This window comes from Sus scrofa, chromosome 9 (genome assembly GCF_054392235.1).
Source record: "Sus scrofa isolate SSC_HxYL_T2T_F1_AM1 chromosome 9, Sscrofa_HxYL_maternal_Yorkshire_Landrace_v2.0, whole genome shotgun sequence".
NCBI lineage: Eukaryota > Metazoa > Chordata > Mammalia > Artiodactyla > Suidae > Sus > Sus scrofa.
The window spans coordinates 71,322,395-71,342,496 of NC_139391.1; the positions used below are offsets into that span (position 1 = coordinate 71,322,395).

General features: G+C 46.8%; 2 protein-coding genes across 3 annotated transcripts in view; one reads left to right on the forward strand and one right to left on the reverse strand.

Annotated features, from left to right (window-relative positions):
* The window catches only part of RAB7B (RAB7B, member RAS oncogene family), a 30,204-nt gene extending 19,830 nt beyond the window's left edge, over positions 1-10,374 (reverse strand). For both annotated transcript variants that reach the window (XR_014816803.1, XM_003357412.5), the window contains exon 1: positions 10,158-10,374. The gene's annotated coding sequence lies outside the window, so the exon portion shown is untranslated. The remainder of the gene's footprint in view (positions 1-10,157) is intronic.
* LOC146399968 (large ribosomal subunit protein eL39-like) lies at positions 7,028-7,184 on the forward strand. The gene is given in 2 exon segments (XM_084978402.1): positions 7,028-7,087; positions 7,089-7,184. Coding segments are annotated over 2 exon segments (156 nt in total).
* Positions 10,375-20,102: the final 9,728 nt, after the last annotated feature.

Below are 20,102 nucleotides of genomic sequence, written 5' to 3' on the forward strand. Positions count from 1 at the left end.
TCTAGCCTGGGAACCTCCATATGCCATGGGAGCGGTCCTAGAAAAGGCAAAAAAAAAAAAAAAAAAAAAAAAAAAAAGAACAGGCCTGCAGATAAAATAAGTAGATATTTTCAGAAGATTTTATGAGTCCAACTCTTGCATCTCCTGGTATCTAGAAAAGCACTAAAGTGATCAGTGGTGACTTTGGCTTCTTGTGACTAGCAGCAAGCCTCTGCCAAAATGTGTGCTTAATGGCATTTACTCCCCATTCACTAAAATCGTATATAATAACTGACTTCCCCCTTTATCTCTTTGGAGCCAATACCTCAGAACTAGCTGAGAAGCTGCTCACTGGCCATAGTCCTCATTTTGCTCCTAATAAAACTTAACATGCTGTGCTTTTTTTTTTTTCCCCCCGGACAAAGCTCCAAATTGGAGGCCCTGAGGTGTTGGTTCTAGTTGTCAACTTTGTTACTGTGTAACTTTGGGCCAGTTACTTCCTTTCTTAGAGTTTTGGCTTTCCAACTAGAGAATGAGCCATTTGGGCCCCAAAGACCCAAAGGCTCTTCTGGCCGAAAATGTTTTATTGGAGCAATTCCTGCTGCAGCGTGGTGGGTTAAGCATCTGACTGCAGTCACTGCAGAGGGGCAGGTTCCATCCCTGGCCCAGTGCAGTTCAGCAAAAGGATCGCCTCATCTGTGGCATGGGGTCGCAGCTGCAGCTCAGATTCAGTTCCTGGGCTGGGCACTTCCATCTGCCTTGGGTGTGGCCATAAAAAAGAAAAGAAAAGAAAAATCCTTTATCTGCTTTATCTACTGGTGTTGTAACTCACTGAGCCTGAGAGGCTTGCCTGGGGGGTAGTGCCTAGGTATTACCGAGTTAAAACAGAAACTCCCAGAGGCTTTGGACGGTTCGTCCCTCCCATCCCACGAGCCATGTCGTGACCCAAAAGTGATTTGAGGCTCTGCTTAGGGCTGCCTGGCCCAGGGGCCAGAGTTGGTGGCACTGGACCATCCACTATAACCCAGGAGGGCTAGATCAGCATGGTGGGCAGAAGGTCTTGATTGCCCATGCATTCCTTCAGCAAATGCCTACATGTCTACTGCATGCCAAGCTGTGCACTAGACATTGGGAGGAGCAAAAATATGAAGGAAATAGAAGCCCATTCCAGGGAGTCATCATGGGAGAAAGGACAAGGACAGGGGCTGAGTGATTATAATAGAGAGAAAATGTGAAGTGCCCAACAGAGGCACAGAGAAAGTGCTGAGGGGGTTCAGGGCTGGGGGAGAAGGCAGCAAGTCAACTGGGCTCTGAAGAATTGACAATGTGATTGGGGGGTGATATTTCAGAGGAGGGAATGAAATGATCAAAACTCTGGGAACGGGAGAGTGGAGAAGGTAGATGGTTTGCTTCAGGCAAGGGTGAGGTGAAGGGTGTGGAAAGAGAAAATCTAGAGAAGAAACAAAGGTGAGCCATGCATTGGCTGATTATTAGAGAAATGCCAATCAAAACTACAGTAAGGGATCTCCTCACTCAGGTCAGAATAGTCATCATTAAAAAGTCAACAAATAACAAATGTGGGAGAAGGTGTGGAAGAAAGAAACTTCCTACACTATTGATGAAATGTAAATTGGTACGGCCACCATGAAACACAGTATGAAGTTTCCTTGAAAAACTAAAAATAGGTTTTCCATATGATATAGCAATACCACACATACCCACACAATCCACACATTATCCAGACAAAACTACAATTCAAAAAGATACACATATCCCTATTTTTATAGCAGCACTACTTACAATAGCCAAGACATGGAAACAACCTAAATATCCACTGACAGATGAATGGATAAAAAAGATATGGGACACATATATGATGGAGTATTACTCAGCCATCAGAAAGAATGAAATAATGCCATTTGCAGCCACATTGTTGGAGCTAGAGATTATCGTATTAAATGAAGTAAGTCAGAAAGAGAAAAACAAATAGCATATGATAATACTTCTGTGTGGAATCTAAAATTTGACACAAATGAAAATATCTACAAAACACAAATCACAGATATGGACAACAGATTTGTAGCTGTCAAGGTGGAGGTGGGGTTGGGGAGGGAAGGACTGGGAGTTTGGGATTAGCAGATCCAAACTATTATATATAGAATGGATACACAACAAGGTCCTACTGTAGAGCACAGGGAACTATATTTGCTATCCTGTGATAAACCATAATGGGAAAGAATATGAAAAATAATGTATAGGTAGGAAGCTCCCGTCGTGGCTCAGCAGTTAATGAACCCAACTAGCATCCGTGAGGATGGGGGTTCGATCCCTGGCCTCGCTCAGTGGGTTAAGGATCCAGTGTTGCTGAGGCTGTGGCGCTGTGGACCTCTAGCCTGGGAAGCTCCATATGCCTCAATGGGGTCCAAAAAAAAAAAAAATGTATATGTATATGTATGTATAACTGAATCACTTTGCAACACAGGAGGAATTAACCCACTGGTGTAAATCTACTATACTTCAATAACACTTAAAAATAAATAAAAGTGGACTTAAAATAATCATACCATTTCTGGAAAAAAAAGAAGGCTTGTGAATATCAGACCAAGGATCCTGTCATTCATTCATTCATTCATCAAACAATTCCTACACTTCAGACCCACAGAGGATGAGAATACAAAGTATTAACCAGGGCTGATATTTTGCAATGGGTGTCACTGCCCACAAGGAAACCAGTCAAGGGACAAGTGACTCAGAAGCTCCTGAAAGGCACATGTCCTAAGCATTAATTAGAGCAATGGTGAGCCCTTTTCTAAAGGCTTTGGTACAACAAACTAACTTAGCATCATAAGCCAATACAGTGCCCTAGAGAGGAAGTCAGAACAAAAGGGAGAAAGGAGAAGTGGGAAAGGAACTAGCACTGGCCGAGCACCTGCAGGGGGTTGTTCTGGGTGCTCTGTAGAGCTTAGGGAATCAGAGGGCCCAATAGCCCTTTGGGAGGCCAAGAGAAGCTAAGTCACTCGTGAGCATCTAAGGCCACATGCAATGTACAGATGAGCCAACGTGTGCATCCAAGGCCAGAGAAGGCGGCTCTGTGCCATGTTGCTCCTTGACCTCCTGAGTTTGAACCCATAGAATCTGTGTGCACAGAAGCCCAAGAGAACCCTAGTAGAGCTGTAGGAGATGGAGGGAAAGGGACAGAAGCCCCAGTGGAAGTGGAGGGAATGGGCTGCTAAATAGGAGCTGTTGTGTGAGGACTGACCACAGGGCTCAAGATCGAGCATCCTGAGGTGGAAGGGAGTGGGGTCCCACGTAGCCATGTGGAGTTGTCAACACTCCCACTATAAGCTAATATTTACTTGCCTGGCATTGTGCAGAGGACTTCGCAAATAGGCAAATAAACATTATGCATATCATTGTGAGGTTAATGGATGAATATACTGTTATACTACATTTAACATACATCATATGTCATTATAATACATTTACTGGCACAAATTAAGGGCTTAAGCAATGTTAGCTTTTTTTTTTTTTTTTTTTTTTTTTGCTTTTTAGGGCCACACCCATGGCACATGGAGGTTCCCAGGCTAGGGGTTGAATCGGAGCTATAGCTGCCATCCACAGCCACAGCAATGCAGGATCCAAACCACGTCTGCAACCCACACCACAGCTCATGGCAATGCCAGAGCCTTCACCCACTGAGCGAGGCCAGGGATCGAACCAGCAACCTCAAGTTTCCTCGTCAGATTCATTCCCTCTGCGCCATGACAGGAACTCCCAATGTTAGCTCTTTTGTGACTATGACTAGCGCAGAAAAATAGCCTGTGGGATTGACACTATTCTTATCTCTATTTTGCCACTGAAGGAACAGGTGTTTAGAGAAATCAAGTATGTAGTTCCGCTCTCAGAGCACAGCCTGGGGGTGGTAGAGCTGGGTTTTGAACCCAGGCTTAACTCCAGAGACCACACTCTTTAGCTGCTAGGTCCTACTGCCGTCTGTGAAATTAAATGAGGATCACACACCCTGCACTTAGTACCGGTGCCAGAGAGGCTCTGGGGCTGGAAGGTTTGGGTTGGACAGGGCAGCAGAGCTGGTGTGCATATGAAAGGAAAGCTGCGGGGGAGGGTGGGGGAGGTGGATTGTGCGCGTGTGTAAGAGGCTCACTATCCACTGCGTGGAAAGCACTCTGCAGAGGATCGGAGACAGCACAGAGCATCAAAGCTGGTGAAGAATACAAATAAGTAACCACTAGAGATCTCGGAAATGATAAGTAGTAAGATTTGAGAGATTCTCGACCTCACTAAATTTTTTTTTTTTTTTGGCCTAAGAGTCTTTTTATTTAAAAAAAAAAAAAATATATATATATATATTTATATATATATATATATATTTGTCTTTTTTTTGCCATTTCTAGGGCCGCTTCTGAGGCATATGGAAGTTCTCAGGTTAGGGGTCTAATCGGAGCTGTAGCTGCCGGCCTACACCAGAGCCACAGCAACGCGGGATCCGAACCACGTCTGCAACCTACACCACAGCTCACGGCAACGCCGGATCCTTAACCCACGAGTGAGGCCAGGGATGGAACCTGCAACCTCATGGTTCCTGGTTGGATTCGTAACCACTGAGCCACGACGGGAACGCCTTAAAATATTTTTAAAATTCTTTTATTATACTGGATTTACAATGTTATGTCAATTTCTGCTATTATCCTCCATCATGTACTAATTTCTTTTTTTAATGGCTGCACCCACAGTGTATGGAAGTTCCCAGGCCAGGGACTGAATCCGAGCCTCAGCTGCTTGGACTCAATCTACGCCACAGCTGTGGCAACACAGGATCCTTAAACCCACTGCTGGGGGCTGGAGATCGAACTTGCACCTCCACAGCAACCTGAGCCGCTCTCATCAGATTCCTAACCCACTTTGTCACTTTGTCACTTTGTCACAGCAAGAATCCCTCAACTTTACTAACTTTTAAGGCCATATGAAGTTAAAAATTACCTTTTTTTTTTTTTGTCTTTTTTAACCCACCAGAGTGGCAAAAGTCAATAAAGTTGATGATAATAGTGTTGACAGGTAGTGGAAACATTCTTGTTTATTGCCTATAAATTGGCACCATCTTTTTCATCTCTCTTTTTTTTTTTAGGACCACACCTGAAGCATATGGAAGTTCCCAGGGGAATGGGAGGGGTTGAATCTGAGCTACAGCTGCTGGCCTACACCATAGCCAGAGCAACTTGGGATCCAAGCTGAGTCTGTGACCTACACCACAGCTCACAGCAACACCGGATCCTTAACCCACTGAGCAAGGCCAGGGATCGAACCTGCCACATTATGGTTCCCAGTCAGATTCGTTTACTACTGAGCCTCGACAGGAGTTCTGGCACCATTTTTTTTGGAGGACAATTTTACAGTATCAAAGTTTAATATGCATATACTCTAGATTGTAATTCTAGAACTTTATCCAACAGAAATACACATATATTCAAACATGCATTTTTACAAAGATGATTGCAGAACATTGTAACGTAAATGTCTATTAGTAAGAGATTCTCTGCATAAATTATGATCCATGTGTACTCTGGAAAACCAGGCAGTTTTAAAAAGAGTGAATAACAATGTGGAAAAATATAATAACTTAAGTAATATAAATCACCGAATATTTTGTACAGTATGATCTCAGTCATATAAAAACAAACAACACTATGTGTGTGACTACATGTTTAATATTATATTTAGGCTTATCCTATATACACAGAAAGCTATGGATAGATACACACTAAATGACTAATAGAAGGTGGAAAAGCCTAGATTAGAGGCTAGGCACTGTTTTTATTTTATATACGTCTTGTGTTCAAATTTGTTACACAAGTCTAAGTTGTTACTCTAATTAAGAATATCAAATAAAGACAGCATTTCTTTAAAAAGATCATGTGGATGGATGGCTGCCCAAAGTCATCGCAGTGTGACTTCCTGATAGGACAAGTCATTTTTGCATCTGGGACAGGAGAAGGAGGCCTCCTGAGACCACGGATGGAATGATCAGGAGTTTTGGAGTCAGAGTTCTCATCCCAGCTCCATATGTTCGTGACCTTGCTTAATCTTGATGAGTCTCTTTTCTCATGGAAAAAATGGTCTCCATTCATGGCTATGGCTGATTCTGCAGGGTGGTATTGCCCTGTTCTTATAGCAAATTGGAAAGACCCAGATAAATGGTTAACCGTGGAAGGGGAGGGACAGAGAACTGTTTTGTGTTGCCTGCCACTTTCTGTGGTGTAAATACTCCCACCATGGCTAATTTCAAGTTACCAGTGTGGAGCCTGCTCCAGTACATTATAGAAAAACCTCAAATTTCATTGTAATCTAACCTCCCACTCAGGGCTTGAGCCCTCTCCACCATGTTCATGGAAAGATGGTGTCAGAAGTGCCCCTATGGAACTTCTTCCCTCTACTGGTGTGGATTTCTCCTGGAGGCCACAGAAAGAATGCTCAGTTCCTTGGCTACATGCTAACCTTCTGAGGTTTATAGTCTTCTCTTTGAGGTTTTTTTTTTTTTTTTTTGTCTTTTCTAGGGCTGCACTTGCAGTATATGGAGGTTCCCAGGCTAGGGGTAGAATCAGAGCTGTAGCCGCTGGCCTACACCACAGCCACAGCAATGCCAGATCCAAGCCACATCTGCGACCTACACCACAGCTCACGGCAACGCCGAATCCTTTACCCACTGAGTGAGGCCAGGGATCGATCCTGCAACCTCATGGTTCCTAGTCAGATTCATTAACCACTGAGCCACGACAGGAACTCCTTCTCTTTGAGTTTTACTTGAGTCTTTTCTTCCCCAGATCCTTTGAACTCACCTCAGCTTTGACTCTGAGCTCCCCTCACCCAACACCAACCTGGTCCTTCCCCTGGATGCACCCTCAAAGTGGGCTGCCGCTGCAGAGCTCCCCACCACACTGCCAGGGTGCAGCTCTTTCCTGACACTGCTATTTACAGTAGTCTGTCTCTCTCTCCCCTTCTCCACCACCATGGAGACTTGACTCTGTTCCTCACCATGCCTTCTCACAAGACGTTCAGGATCAAGCCAATCCTGGCCAAGAAACAAAAGTAGAATTGGCCCATTCCCCCAATGGATTCGCATGAAAACTGGTAATAAAATCAGATATGACTCCAAGAGGAGACACTGGAGAAGAACCAAGCTGGATCTATAAGGAATCACACATGAGATGATAGCCACACAGCTGCTGTATCAAGGCCACTAGCATCTTACCACATCTAGCCAGAGACATCACCCCTATCTGGACCGCTGGACATATTCTACTGGGAAAATGATTTTTTTTTTCTTTTTCAGGGATGAACCTGTGGCATATGGAAGTTCCTAGGCTAGGGGTCCAATAGGAGCTACAGCTGCCAGCCTACACCACAGCCATGGCAATGCAGGATCCAAACCACATCTATGACCTACACGGAGCTCAACTGAATGGGGCCAGGGATTGGACCCACATCGTCATGGATACTAGTTGGGTTCGAAACCTCAAGAGGAACTCTGGGAAAGTGATCTTTTCTCTTTGTTTCTATGCTTCTGCAGTAGTAGGTTGGTGCAGTAATAAATATATGAGCTCTTTTGTTTGAAAAATAAAATAAAATAGCCTGGTCTTTGGTCCCAGGATAATTAGCTGCAAAAAGGTGACCAGGACTGTGTCAGTGGCAACAGGGTGTGGCCTGGGTGTAGGCACTGGCTGAGCTCATCAAAGCATGTGTAGATTTCAGACTGTGACTGAAATCCCTTTTCAGGTCCTCCGGGCTCTGCCCTTGGCTGGGCTTTGGCCAAGGATGTCTTTTTTAGCCTCCTCCCTCCCATGCAGCTGACTCAGATGCATTCTCCTAGAGGCCAGACTGAGTCATCACCCTCCACTGTTAAATAACAGTGAAAAGCAGGTGTGGAATGCAGGGCCCCCCTTCAGCCAGCCCAGGTCCCCATTGAGCAGAATCTGCCGGGGACTCATCTCTAGCACACGTGACTAACGCTTCATCCCCTCTTGCCAGGCCGTACTTCTAAGCCCTGGCCGTGCCCATCTGTCAAAGCTGTAGCTCAGTGCCTAGGGAGGAAGAAAGACTGAGTTGATGCTCCCTAAGTACCACCTTTTTTTTTTTTTTTTTTTTTTTTTTTTTTTTTTTAATGTTCTCACCTGTGGAAGTTCCTGGGCCAGGGATCAAATCTGAGCCGCCGCTGTGATCTATGCTGCAGCTTGTGGCAACACCTGTATTCTTTGACCCACTGTGCAGGGTCTGGGATCAAACCTGTACTTCTGCAGTGACCTGAGCTGCTTCAGTCGGATTCTTAACCCACTGTGCCCTAGCAGGAGCTCCCTCTAGAATTTGTTTTGAAGTCGGTCTTCTAAGAACTCTTGCACCTGCTTTGCTTTCACCTTCCCACTCCTTTCGCTACCTTGCTGCCCCCAGCCAGGACTGGACACAGTCTTCTGCCTCGTTTGTGTTGGGTGAGGTGTCATTTCTGCTGCCAAGGAGGAAAGGTAAAGGGCAGCGAGCAGAGGCAGAGGAGAATTCTGAAGCAGGCAGGGCTCCCCCTCCACCCTATCTTATCTCATGTCAATGCCTCCGCTCCCTGCTCCCATGCCTTGGAGAAGGACAAATGCATCCACCCTAAATCATAATGGGATTTACAGTCTTGGGAGTAAGTCTGTCTTTGAAAACAGGCTACCTGGGCAGTACAAGTCTTTATTGCCTCTCAGGGAGGCTTACAAGCCTGCTTCACCCACCTAAATCCCAGCAAGTTTAGACATGCTCCCACTGGGAACCCACAGCCCTGGTTTCAGGAGGCTCAGCATGCCTATTCTTTTAAGTTCTTTGTAGGTATTAGTCCTATCTTCCCAAATGGACTGTCAGTGCCCAGAGGGCAGGACAGTGCCTCAAACCTCAGTATCCCTTCAAAGAGCCTTTTTTTTTTTGGCAGCCACGCGGCATATAGAGTTCCCAGGCCAGGGATCAGATCCGAGCTATAGTTGTGACCTAGCTGCAGCTTTAATCCATGCACCAGGCCAGGGGTCAAACTTGTGTCCTGGTGCTGCAGAGATGCAGCTGAACCTGTTGCGCCACAGCGGGAACTCCTATGCTGAGAATATTGAGTCTTCAATAAGTAGTCATGCATTTGTCCATCCCCATTCATCCATCCATCCATCTACCTTTCTGTCCATCCATCTATCCATCCATCCCTCCTTCCATCTAGCTTATGGACTGCATTGCCTACCATGCATCAACACTAGGTAGGTCTGAAGATATAGAGAAATTACTATCTCCATGGGACTTGTGTGGTGGGGGTGCTAAGTCCAAAGAAATTATTTTAATTAATATAAATGCCTAGGAGTTCCCGTCGTGGTGCAGTGGTTAACGAATCCGACTAGGAACCTGCCCTTGCTCAGTGGGTTAACGATCCGGCGTTGCCGTGAGCTGTGGTGTAGGTTGCAGACGTGGCTCGGATCCCGCGTTGCTGTGGCTCTGGCGTAGGCCAGTGGCTACGGCTCTGATTGGACCCCTAGCCTGGGAACCTACATATGCCGTGGGAGCAGCCCAAGAAATAGCAAATAAATAAATAAATAAATGCCTAGGAATTATAGGACACTTTGTAGTTAACGAAATGCCATCATTTCGTTAACTGGATTCCAGAGTTAAGTGGATTCCAGAGTTAAGTGGATTCCAGAGTCAGAAACAACTAACAAGTTTGTGACAAGCTGAGACTAAAACCCAGATCAGTCCAACTTCTTTCCTTGGCTCTCCTAGCACCGCAGGGCTGTGATGAGAGGCATGTATGATTTAGAACAAGAGGGACACTTCCCTACTCAAGGGGTTTCTGCTTCCCAATGAGACCCTTTGGTTGACCTGATTCCATCCCAGGAGGTGCCCTGTCAAAGCGGCAAGGGGACGCTGGGTCCTAGCAGGACCAGCCCTGCTGAAGGGCTCCTATTTCTGGCCCGCCCTCCTCTGACTGTCCTGGCAGCTGCATCGTTTTGCTGGAGCCCCGAGCTGGCCCCCGACTCCGGGGCTGGGCAGGGAGTCTTTTCTGCCTTGGCTTGTGCCACGCTCTGGGAGTTTCTGGGGGTCTTAGGGCCAGATTCTAAGCCTCCCTTACCTCCACTCCTCCCCACAACCCCCCCAAACCCAAATACCTCTGGTGCTGCTGGAACAGACAGGAACCAAGAAAAGCTTCCAGGGCCCTTTCAGCTTCCAAAGGCAGGCGGGGGTTCTCTCTGTGTTGTGGGGGGCGGGGGGGGTCTCCTCTTAAAACGACGCTCTCAGCCGGGTCAGAGGCAAAAGGCTTTGGGAGTAAAAAAGGGAGTTTGGTGAGACCCAGCCACTTCCTTCTGAGTTTTCCTCTTCTCTCTCTCATGCACGAACTTGGGAAGGTTGCAAAAGAGGCTGGGCGGGGGTGACCTCAGCCATGTGGGTGGAGGGGGTGGGGTGGAATGGAAAAGCAAGACTTCGGAGCTAGCTGGATTTGGGGCACCGTGAGAATTTAGTTTACAAGGTTTCTGTCCCCCCGGGGGTAATAAGGGCTGGAAGGCAGGGGATGGGACCTTGCAGGTTAGAGGTTCTGCATCGTAACACGTGGGCTTGTGGGCACCTTAAAAAGCCTCTGGCTGGTTTTAGGAACTTCTGCCTCTGCTGCTGGAAGCCACCCAATAAAGGGGCCCTTTTGCTTGTTGAATTAACAGACTCCTATGTGTAACAGATTCCATCCTGCCATCAGCCTGGTAGGGAGAGTTTCTTGTCCTCATGCCCCCCCCCTTCTCTCTCACACACACACACACACACACAGAGGCACACACACACACCTCAGACTTGTGAGATGGAAGGCAAGTCCTGACATCTCCCTGAGCCTCTCAGATGAGAGTATGTGATCCAACCTGAAGTACTTAGGAGACTGCAGGGGTGAGTCTCAATGAAGAATGTCATTGGCGTGAGGCTGATTTGAGCTGCCTTGGGTGACTCTGGCTGGCAGATTAAAGGGGAGTAAAGGGAGCTTAGACACACCCAAAATGAAGTGGGTCACCAGATCGCAAGGGTTGCCTTTAAGGCTTATAATTCATTTGATGCCCCCAGCATCCCCACAGTCCTCCTGAGCTGGGGTTTTCCTCTTTGGCGGCCCAAGCTTTGTTTAAAAATCCTCACTATCAAAAAGTTCTTCCTTTGGTCCAGTCTGAGTCTCTGACGCTGCTTCATTGCTACTCTCTATGCCTGTCTGGTCACCTTGATGAGACATTCCTCAGGGGAAGATAGTACCCTAGAATCCATGCTTGGTCACATGCAGTGCCAGGAACAGGTCCTGGTAAGGAGTTTTTGGTGGAACAAAAGCTCCAGTTAGAGCTCATTTCGTTGTTTCAATTGGCAAATATGCCCGGAGGGAGGGTGCAATGATTTCCAGGGAGTGTAGTATTGGCCACCATACATTAAAGTTGGAAAAATTCCAAGGCAAATTCCATTTGGCTTGTTTCGGAAAGGGTGCATCCATCCACCTTCAGGACCACCACTGGTTTTATGACAGCCAATTTGTTCTTAAATTGCTGCCCTTTCCGATCCTCCTCTCTCCCTATTCTTTGACTTTTCTGAGACCAGGTTTTAAATGAACATTTAAAACATACACACACATGGGCTTCCTGTTGTGGCATAGTGGAAACAAATCCGACTAGGAAGCATGAGGTTGTGGGTTTGATCCCTGGCCTTGCCCAGTGGGTTAAGGATCCAGCATTGCCCTGAGCTGTGATGTAGGTCACAGCCTTGGCTTGGATCCTGTGTTGCTGTGGCTGTGGCGTAGGCCGGCAGCTGTAGCTCCAATTCGACCCCTAGCCTGGGAACCTCCATATGCCACGGGTACGGCCTTAAAAAGCAAAAAGAAAAAGAAAAAAAAAAAGAAACTCACACACGTATGTGTGTGCATACATGTGGGAGAGGGAAATATTGAGCGTGGGGGAGGTGGGTATCTGTAGACATACATTTGAGCTTCTTTCAGAGAACACGTAAAAGCTGCCAGGACCCACTGCCATGGGCCCCCAGTTCACAAGGAAGTGAATGGTCCTTGGCTACTCATTACAGCCTCTGAACCTGAGACCGAAACGTACTCTTTTAGGGGACGTTTGCAGAACTAACTTTAAACACCTTTGAAAGCCAGGTCACCAAACCCTTCAGGCTCTAGTTCCCACTTCCTCTGCTCATATGGATCAAAAGTCACCAACTTCCCTCCCCCTCTTCTGTCACGTGCTTCAGTGGAAAATGACGTCCTGTTCTTAGCCAGCAGGGGAAGCCCTGAGGCTGCGTTGGTTGAATTTCCTTCCTTCCTTACCTCTTGCCCACATTCATTCAATGATCTGAGTGCGTCAAGCCCTTTGGGCGGGGGCACAAAGTGGATACTTGCGTGTTATCCATGCAAATAAGACATGGTGCAAATATGGTATAAGTTCAGCTAGGGAGTTCCTGTCGTGGCTCAGTGGTTAATGAATCCGACTAGGAACCTTGAGGTCGCGGGTTCGATCCTTGGCCTTGCTCAGTGGGTTAAGGATCTGGTGTTACCGTGAGCTGTGGTGTAGGTTGCAGACGTGGCTCAGATCCCACATTGCTGTGGCTCTGGCATAGGCCGGCGGCTACAGCTCCGATTCGACCCCTAGCCTGGGAGCCTCCATATGCCACTGGAGCGGCTCAAGAAAAGGCAAAAAGACAAAGGAAAAAAAAGAAGCAGCAGCTCAGCTAAAGGGTTGCGGGGATTTAGAGGATGTAAAGTAGGAAAAGGTTTTGTGGAAAAGGAGGGTTTGAATTGGAGTTGAGGATGCATAGGATAAGAACATGGGCAGAGGTGTGATAAGGGCAGGGGGAGTGAGGTCTAGGGGTGGGGCTGGCCCTGAGTCCTGGGGAGAGGGGCAGCTAATCTGCTTGGCAGAAGAGAGAGCACAGCAGTTCCTGCGGTGGCTCAGTGGGTTAAGAACTCGACTAGTATCCATGAGGTTTCGGGTTCGATCCCTGGCCTCACTCAGTGGTTTATGGATGCAGCATTGCTGCAAGCTGCCGCCTGGGTCCCAGATGCGGTTCAGATCTGGTGCAGCCATGGCTGTGGCGTAGGCTGGCAGCTGTGGCTTTGATTTGACCCCTAGCCCAGGAACTTCCACACACCACAGGTGTTGGCCTAAAAAGAAAAGAGAAAGAAAAAAAAAAAAAAGTAAAAAAGAGAGAGAGCACAAAAAAGGCTCATTCAAGGCTGACCTGTGTGTATACCACAGGACTGAGATTCCTATCTGGTTTTTCATGGAACAGAGGAGAATGAATCTTGGGAGCAAAAGTGTGCAAGTGAGAAAATGGAGGTGGCAGAGTTTCCCTTTGTCGCTCAGCAATTAACAAAGCTGATGAGGATCCGTGAGGTTTTGGGTTTGATCCCTGGCCTCACTCAGTGGGTTAAGGATCCAGCATTGCCATGAGCTGTGGTGTAAGTCGTAGATGCAGCTCAGAGCCCCCATTGCTGTGGCTGTGGTGTAGGCTGGAAGCTGTAGCTCTAGTTTGACCCCTAGCCTGGGAACTGCCAGGTGCGGCCCTAAAATAGCAAAATAAATAAATACAAATAAATAAGAAAGGAAGGAAGAAAGGAAGAAAGATAAAGAAGGAAGGAAGGATGAAGGAAAGAAAGAAGGAAGGAAGGAAAGAAGGAAAGAAAGAAAGAAAGAAAGAAAGAAAGAAAAAGAAAGAAAGAAAGAAAGAAAGAAGAAAGAGGAAAGAAAGAAAGAAAAAGAAAGAAAGAAGAAAGAAAGCAAGAAAAGGAAAGAAAGAAAGAAAGAGAAAGAAAGAAAGAAAGAAAGAGAAAGAAAGAAAGAAAGAGAAAGAAAGAAAGAAAGAAAGAGAAAGAAAGAAAGAAAGAAAGAAAGAAAGAAAGAAAGAGAAAGAAAGAAAGAAAGAAAGAGAAAGAAAGAAAGAAAGAAAGAAAGAAAGAAAGAAAGAAAGAAAGAAAGAAAGAAAGAAAGAAAGAAATGACTCTGTTTGGTCCAGGGAGGGAGAGAGGGGAGCGGAGGGCAGGAGGTCAAACAGAGGCGAGGCCCCCAGAGCCCTGAAAGTGGAGAGCCTGGGCTTGAGGAGTCTGGTGAGTTGCCATTGGGAAGCTTGAGGCAGGGGCGGGATGTGATTAGAGCTGGGCTTCCGAAATGTGTCTGGAAGGAGGAGAGACCAGATCAGATCATCAGGATGCTTTTAAAATCTCTTGGTGAAAGGCAGTGGCCGGGGGTGGGGTGGTGGGGGGAGAAATAAGGAAAACGGATGGGAGAGATTTTGTGACAGAAGTGACAGGGCTGTGGTGAAGGTTAAATCACAGACTGACACTCTCATCCAGCAGATGTCATAGAGGCTTTATCATGTACCAGGCACCAGGGTGGGCACATTGCAGGGAGCAATCACTGTTGTGGGAATGTAAATTGGTAAAACCACTATGGAAAACAGAATGGAGTTACTTCAGAAAACTAAATATAGAACTACCATATGATTTAGCAATACTACTCCTGGGCATATATCTGGACAAAACATTCATTCAAAAAGATACATGCACCCCTGTGTTCATTGCAGCACTATTCACAATAGCCAAGACATGGAAACTTTAACCTAAATGTCCATCAATGGTTGAATGGATTAAGAAGATGTGGTACATATGTGCAATGGAATATTACTCAGCCATGAAAAGGACAAAATAATGCCATTGGCAGCAACATGGATGCAACCTAGAGAGTCTCGTACTAAGTGAGGTCAGTCAGAAAAAGACAAATACCATATGATATCACTTATATGTGGAATCTAAAATATGACACAAATAATCCTATCTACAAAACAGAAACAGATCATTGACATGGAGAGCAGACTTGTGGTCGCCAGGGAGGGTAGGGAGGGTGGGGAGGGAATGGGATGGGCGGGGAGTCTGGGGTTAATAGATGCAAACTACTACATTTAGAATGGATAAGTAATGGGGTCCTGCTGTATAGTATAGGGAACTATGTTTTCACTCTCTTGGGTTAGAATGTGATGAAAGATGGTATGAAAAAAAGAATATATATATTACGACTGGGTCACTTTTCTATACAGCAGAAATCAAAGGAATATTGTAAATCAACTATACTTTAACAAAAAAATTTTTTAAAGAATTAAAAAAATGAATAAACAAATTTTTAAAAAAAGACATAGCCTTCTCTAACTTCTGGCACTTAGAGGGCTCTTGGTAAACACTGGCTGAACCTGAAGGTGTGCCAGGGAGCAAAGAGGAGGGTGAGGTGGATGGAGGAAGAGTCTAGGCTTTCCAGACCGCGCCAGCGTGACTTGGGAGTGGAGGCGGGGTGATGCCGCTACCTTACATGAAAAACGTGCAAGTGGGGGGTACAAGGGAGAGATGCGTTATCTAAACTGGGGTTGAGGTGCCAGAAAGACATCTCCATGACACCTGTTAGGCTCCATGAAGCCAAACTCTGTCCGGTGCAGGATTCTGTCCCCAGAGCACAGCAACAGGGCCTGGCACCAGCTCTGCGCTTGGTCTGCCTCCCCTCTCCCACCCAGCCCCTGCCTCTTGTCTTGCTTCTGGCCAGAGCAGTTCTGGCGAGAGTTCCTGCTGTTCCTGGTCTCAAATCCATGAGCACTACAACTGCAGGTCAAGGAGCTTGCAAGCAGAGCGCCAACCGAGGAGGGAGGCGCTGGGCCTGCTCCTGGGCTGGTGGCATCGCAGAGGCTTCGGCTTCCCAGCAGCTTCCTGAAAAGACCAAGATTACAAATCAGATGTGCTGGAACCAAATCCCCACGGGAAAGGCTCTAACCAAGCAAGACAGGAGAAGAAAGATGTGAGCAGATAGAAGTCCAAATTCACCTCTGCCCCTCACCACCACCCTGCCAATGGTCCATTCTGAGCTGCCCTCCGTCCACAGCCTTGCTGGAAATGCCTGTGTTTGTTGCACATCTGTAGTCAGCTTGGAAACTCACCTCCTTGTATTTAGTCCCCTTCTCTTTCTTCCTTACCTCCCTTTTCCCCTCTATTGCTTCCTTTGAATCGAACTTCTCAATAAAATGTTAAATATAAGCTTCTGACTCAGGCATTCAAATTTTTTTTTTTTTTTTAGGGCCGCACCCGCGGCATATGGAGGTCCCCAGGCTAGGGGTCAAATTGGAGCTGTGGCTGCTGGCCTACACCACAGCCACAGCACACCAGATCTGAGCTGCAGCTGTGACCTACACCACAGTTCACGGCAATGCCGGATCCTTAACCCACTGAGTGAGGCCAGGGATTGAACCCTCATCCTAATGAATACTAGTCAGATTCATTTCCGCTGAGCCACGAGTGGAACTCCTGACCCAAGCATTTAAAAAAAAAAATTTTCCCCTAAGGAAGTAGGACCAAGATAGGGCTCCATAAATGTTTGTTGGGTCAATGAATGAGTTGTAGGACCAGAGCTCAGGCTAGATAGCTCAGGATGAGAAAGAAGAGATAGAGGAGCTAATTTGATAAGGTTCTAGATTTGCAGATTATCCGCTTAGAAATGTTGACCCAGGTGTTGTCTCTGTCGGTAACATCCAGTCAAGACACCTCATCTCCCATGTGTGAGAGAGGAAGGGGATGGAGATGAGAGAGAGAGAGAGAGAGAGAGAGAGAGAGAGGTGGGGGGGGGGGGGCCTCAGGCAGAATTTGAGACTCACATTTAAGAAGCAGGAGAAAGGAAAGAATCCCAGCCAGAGGTCTTGTAGGGCAGAGACGACCAGTGTTTGTTCGAGCCCTCTGACACTGCCAGGCCACAGCTCGCTGGCGTTTCCAGCCCCTGTAGCTAGGCAGGGCCATGGACCACATTTTAGCCGATGGACAAAACAGGTCAGAGCTCCTGCCTCCAGAGCGTTCAGGTTGAATGCATGCAGAGGAAGCATCCTGCCGCTCCCTGGGCTTCTTTCAAGCCTGGCCTGGGAAGGCTTCTTCCGGAGCTGCCCCACTCTATCCCTGTCCACAGAAGAGTAGGAATGACGTTGAGGTCCCAGGCGATGTGGGAACCACAAGGTGGAAGGAGCCCAGGGTTCTGAATCGTTGGCTCTTCAGCTAGACTCTCCATGAATGAGACTCTTCCGCTGTGCTAAGCCACTGAGACTTGGGGGTTTCTCTGCTATAGAAACTACTGTTATGTCATAACCTAGAAAGCGCTATTTTATTTTATTCATTTTATTTTTTGTCTTTTGTGTTTTTAGGGTTACACTCGTGGCATATTGAAGATCCCAGGCTAGGGGTCAAATCGGAGCTGTAGCTGCTGGCCTACACCACAGCCACGGGAGCTCGGAATCAGAACTTTGTCTTCAACTTACACCACAGCTCACAGCAACGTCGGATCCTTAACACACTGAACAAGGCCAGGGATCAAACCTGCATCGCCATGGATACTAGTCGGTTTGTCACCCCTGAGCCACGATGGGAACTCCAGCTTATCCATTTTAATTTTAGCAAGTAAACATTGTTAGAAGGACTGGCTAGAATCTATGTTCCCCCTTGCCTTTGAGATACCCGAACTGACAACTACTTGGGTGGGGGAGGAATGTTAATCAAAAGCAGTGGATTAGAAGCCGGGAGACATAGATTCTACTTTCTTTTTTCTTTTTTTTTTTTTTTTGTTGCTATTTCTTGGGCCGCTCCCTCGGCATATGGAGGTTCCCAGACTAGGGGGTTGAATCGGAGCTGTAGCCACCGGCCTACACCAGAGCCACAGCAACGCGGGATCCGAGCCGCGTCTGCAACCTACACCACAGCTCACGGCAACGCCGGATCGTTAACCCACTGAGCAAGGGCAGGGTCCGAACCCGCAACCTCATGGTTCCTAGTCGGATTCGTTAACCACTGCGCCACGACGGGAACTCCAGATTCTACTTTCATCTCTACTTTTTTTTTTTTTTTTTTTTTTTTTTGTCTTTTTGTCTTTTCCAGGGCTTCACCTGCGGCAGGTGGAGGTTCCCAGGCTACGGGTCTAATTGGAGCTGGAGCCGCCGGCCTACACCACAGCCACAGCTACGCCAGATCCGAGCCGCATCTGCGATCTGCACCACAGCTCACGGCAACGCTGGATCCTTAGCCCACTGATCGAGGCCAGGGATCGAACCCGCAACCTCATGGTTCCTAGTTGGACTTGATAACCACTGCGCCATGATGGGAATTCCTACTTTCATCTCTACTTTTGACAAATCATTTCATTGATTTATACTCCAATTTCCTCATCTACAAAAACTGCTCTGCCTAATTTACAGATTTGTTGGAAAAGACAAAAGAAAAGAACAATAAGTCGAAAGTCAAATATGAGAGCAATTCGGTAGCAAAGCATCTGTTGTGAGTTGAGTCGTGTTCCCCTAAAAGATAGGTTGGATGCAAACTAGTACATATAGAATGGATAAGCACTGAGGTCCTGCTGTACAGCACAGGGAACTATATCCAGTCTCTTGGGATAGGTCGTGATGAAAGATAAGAAAGGGAATGTATATATAGGTATGACTGGGTCACTTTGCTGTGCAGCAGAGATTGGTACAACATTGTAAATCAGCTATACTTTAATTTTTAAAATCCATTCAAGAGGTAGGTTCAAGTTTGAATCCCCACTACCTAGAATGACATATTCCAGCCTCCAGAACTGTGAGACAATAGATATCTGCCGTTTGAAGCCATTCAATTTGTGGTACTTGGTTATGGCAGCCCTAGGAAATGTCTTCTTTTTCTTTTCTTTTCTCTCTCTCTCTCTCTCTTTTTTTTTTTTTTTTTTTAGGGCTGCACCCATGGCACATGGAGGTTCCCAGGCTAGGGGTAGTATCACAGCTGCAGCCGCTGGCCTACACCACAACCACAGCAACTTGGGATTCTTAACCCACTGAGCAAGGCCAGGTATCAAACCTTCGTCCTCATGGATACTAGTCGGGTTTTTTTTTTTAACCACTGAGCCACAATGGGAAATCCAGCCCTAGGAAATGAATAGAGCATCTTTCCCATTTCCCAGGGGCCAAACTCCTGGCCCATCCCCAAGAGATCATGACCTAGACATGGGATATTGTCCTGGATTTCAGAGGTAATAACCACTGCAGTGAAGGCCCCGAAGGACCAAGGTCAATTGCGGAAAACCCAAAGCAGCTCTTAGGGTTAAGTAGCTTCCCACGGGCAGCAGGGGTTTAGTCCACACTGACTGAAAGCATCACTTCTGCCTTGAGGGACCCGAGTGCTCAGAGCAGAACTGGGTTAGGGCAGTCTCAGGATGAAGCACGCTTTCACTTCCTACAGGTGAGACGGAAGCATCGCTTTCATACTTCAGCCTCTGCCACTCAGGCTCCTGGACCCCCAGGCAGCAGGCTGGTGCCATCAACATATCAGGGTAGCTCACTCATATAGAAATCACCCTTAAGGAGAAATCCCGCAGGGACGCTCCCTGCCCCCACAGAGCCTGAGTTGCTAACCGCTCCACCATCCTGCTTTGAGAGCTCATTCAGATCACGTTGCTCTGACTTCCTTCTGAAAGCAATAATTTGCTTAAGAATGTATATATGGGAAAAGAAAAGAGTAAAAGCAAAACAAAATGTATGTGCATGTGTGTGCAGCCATAATCTACTTGAGCCCTAATATTAGAAAGAAGGGACGCTGACATTATGCTCATAAGTGGTCCCATCCAGGTGAGCTCATTGCCCATTCCAACAGCTCTGCAGGGAGGATATCTCAGAGACAGGAAGTCATCAGCCAAGGCCGGCAGGTTGAGGAGGGCGGAGCACAGATGAGGATCCAGGTCATTTACACTAAGCCTGGCATGTTTTCCACGACCCCGTTGTCAGTCGTGACAGCCAGGGCCTGCCCCAGTTGTCTTGAGGTCCTAAGAGTGCTTCCCTTAGCACCTGGCACCAAATAAATATTTATTGTATTGCATTGAATTAACCCCCCCCAATGAACCCAATATTCATTAAGAGAGTCTTTGATAAAGAAATGGCACCTGCTAATGTTAGAAGAAATGAATTAGGAGAATGTGCAGATGTGGAATCTACTGGTTAAGTGAGAAGAGCAGTTTAGAGATGAGTACGTGTGGCACAGTTCCTTTTTTTTTTTTTTTTTTTGTAGAAAG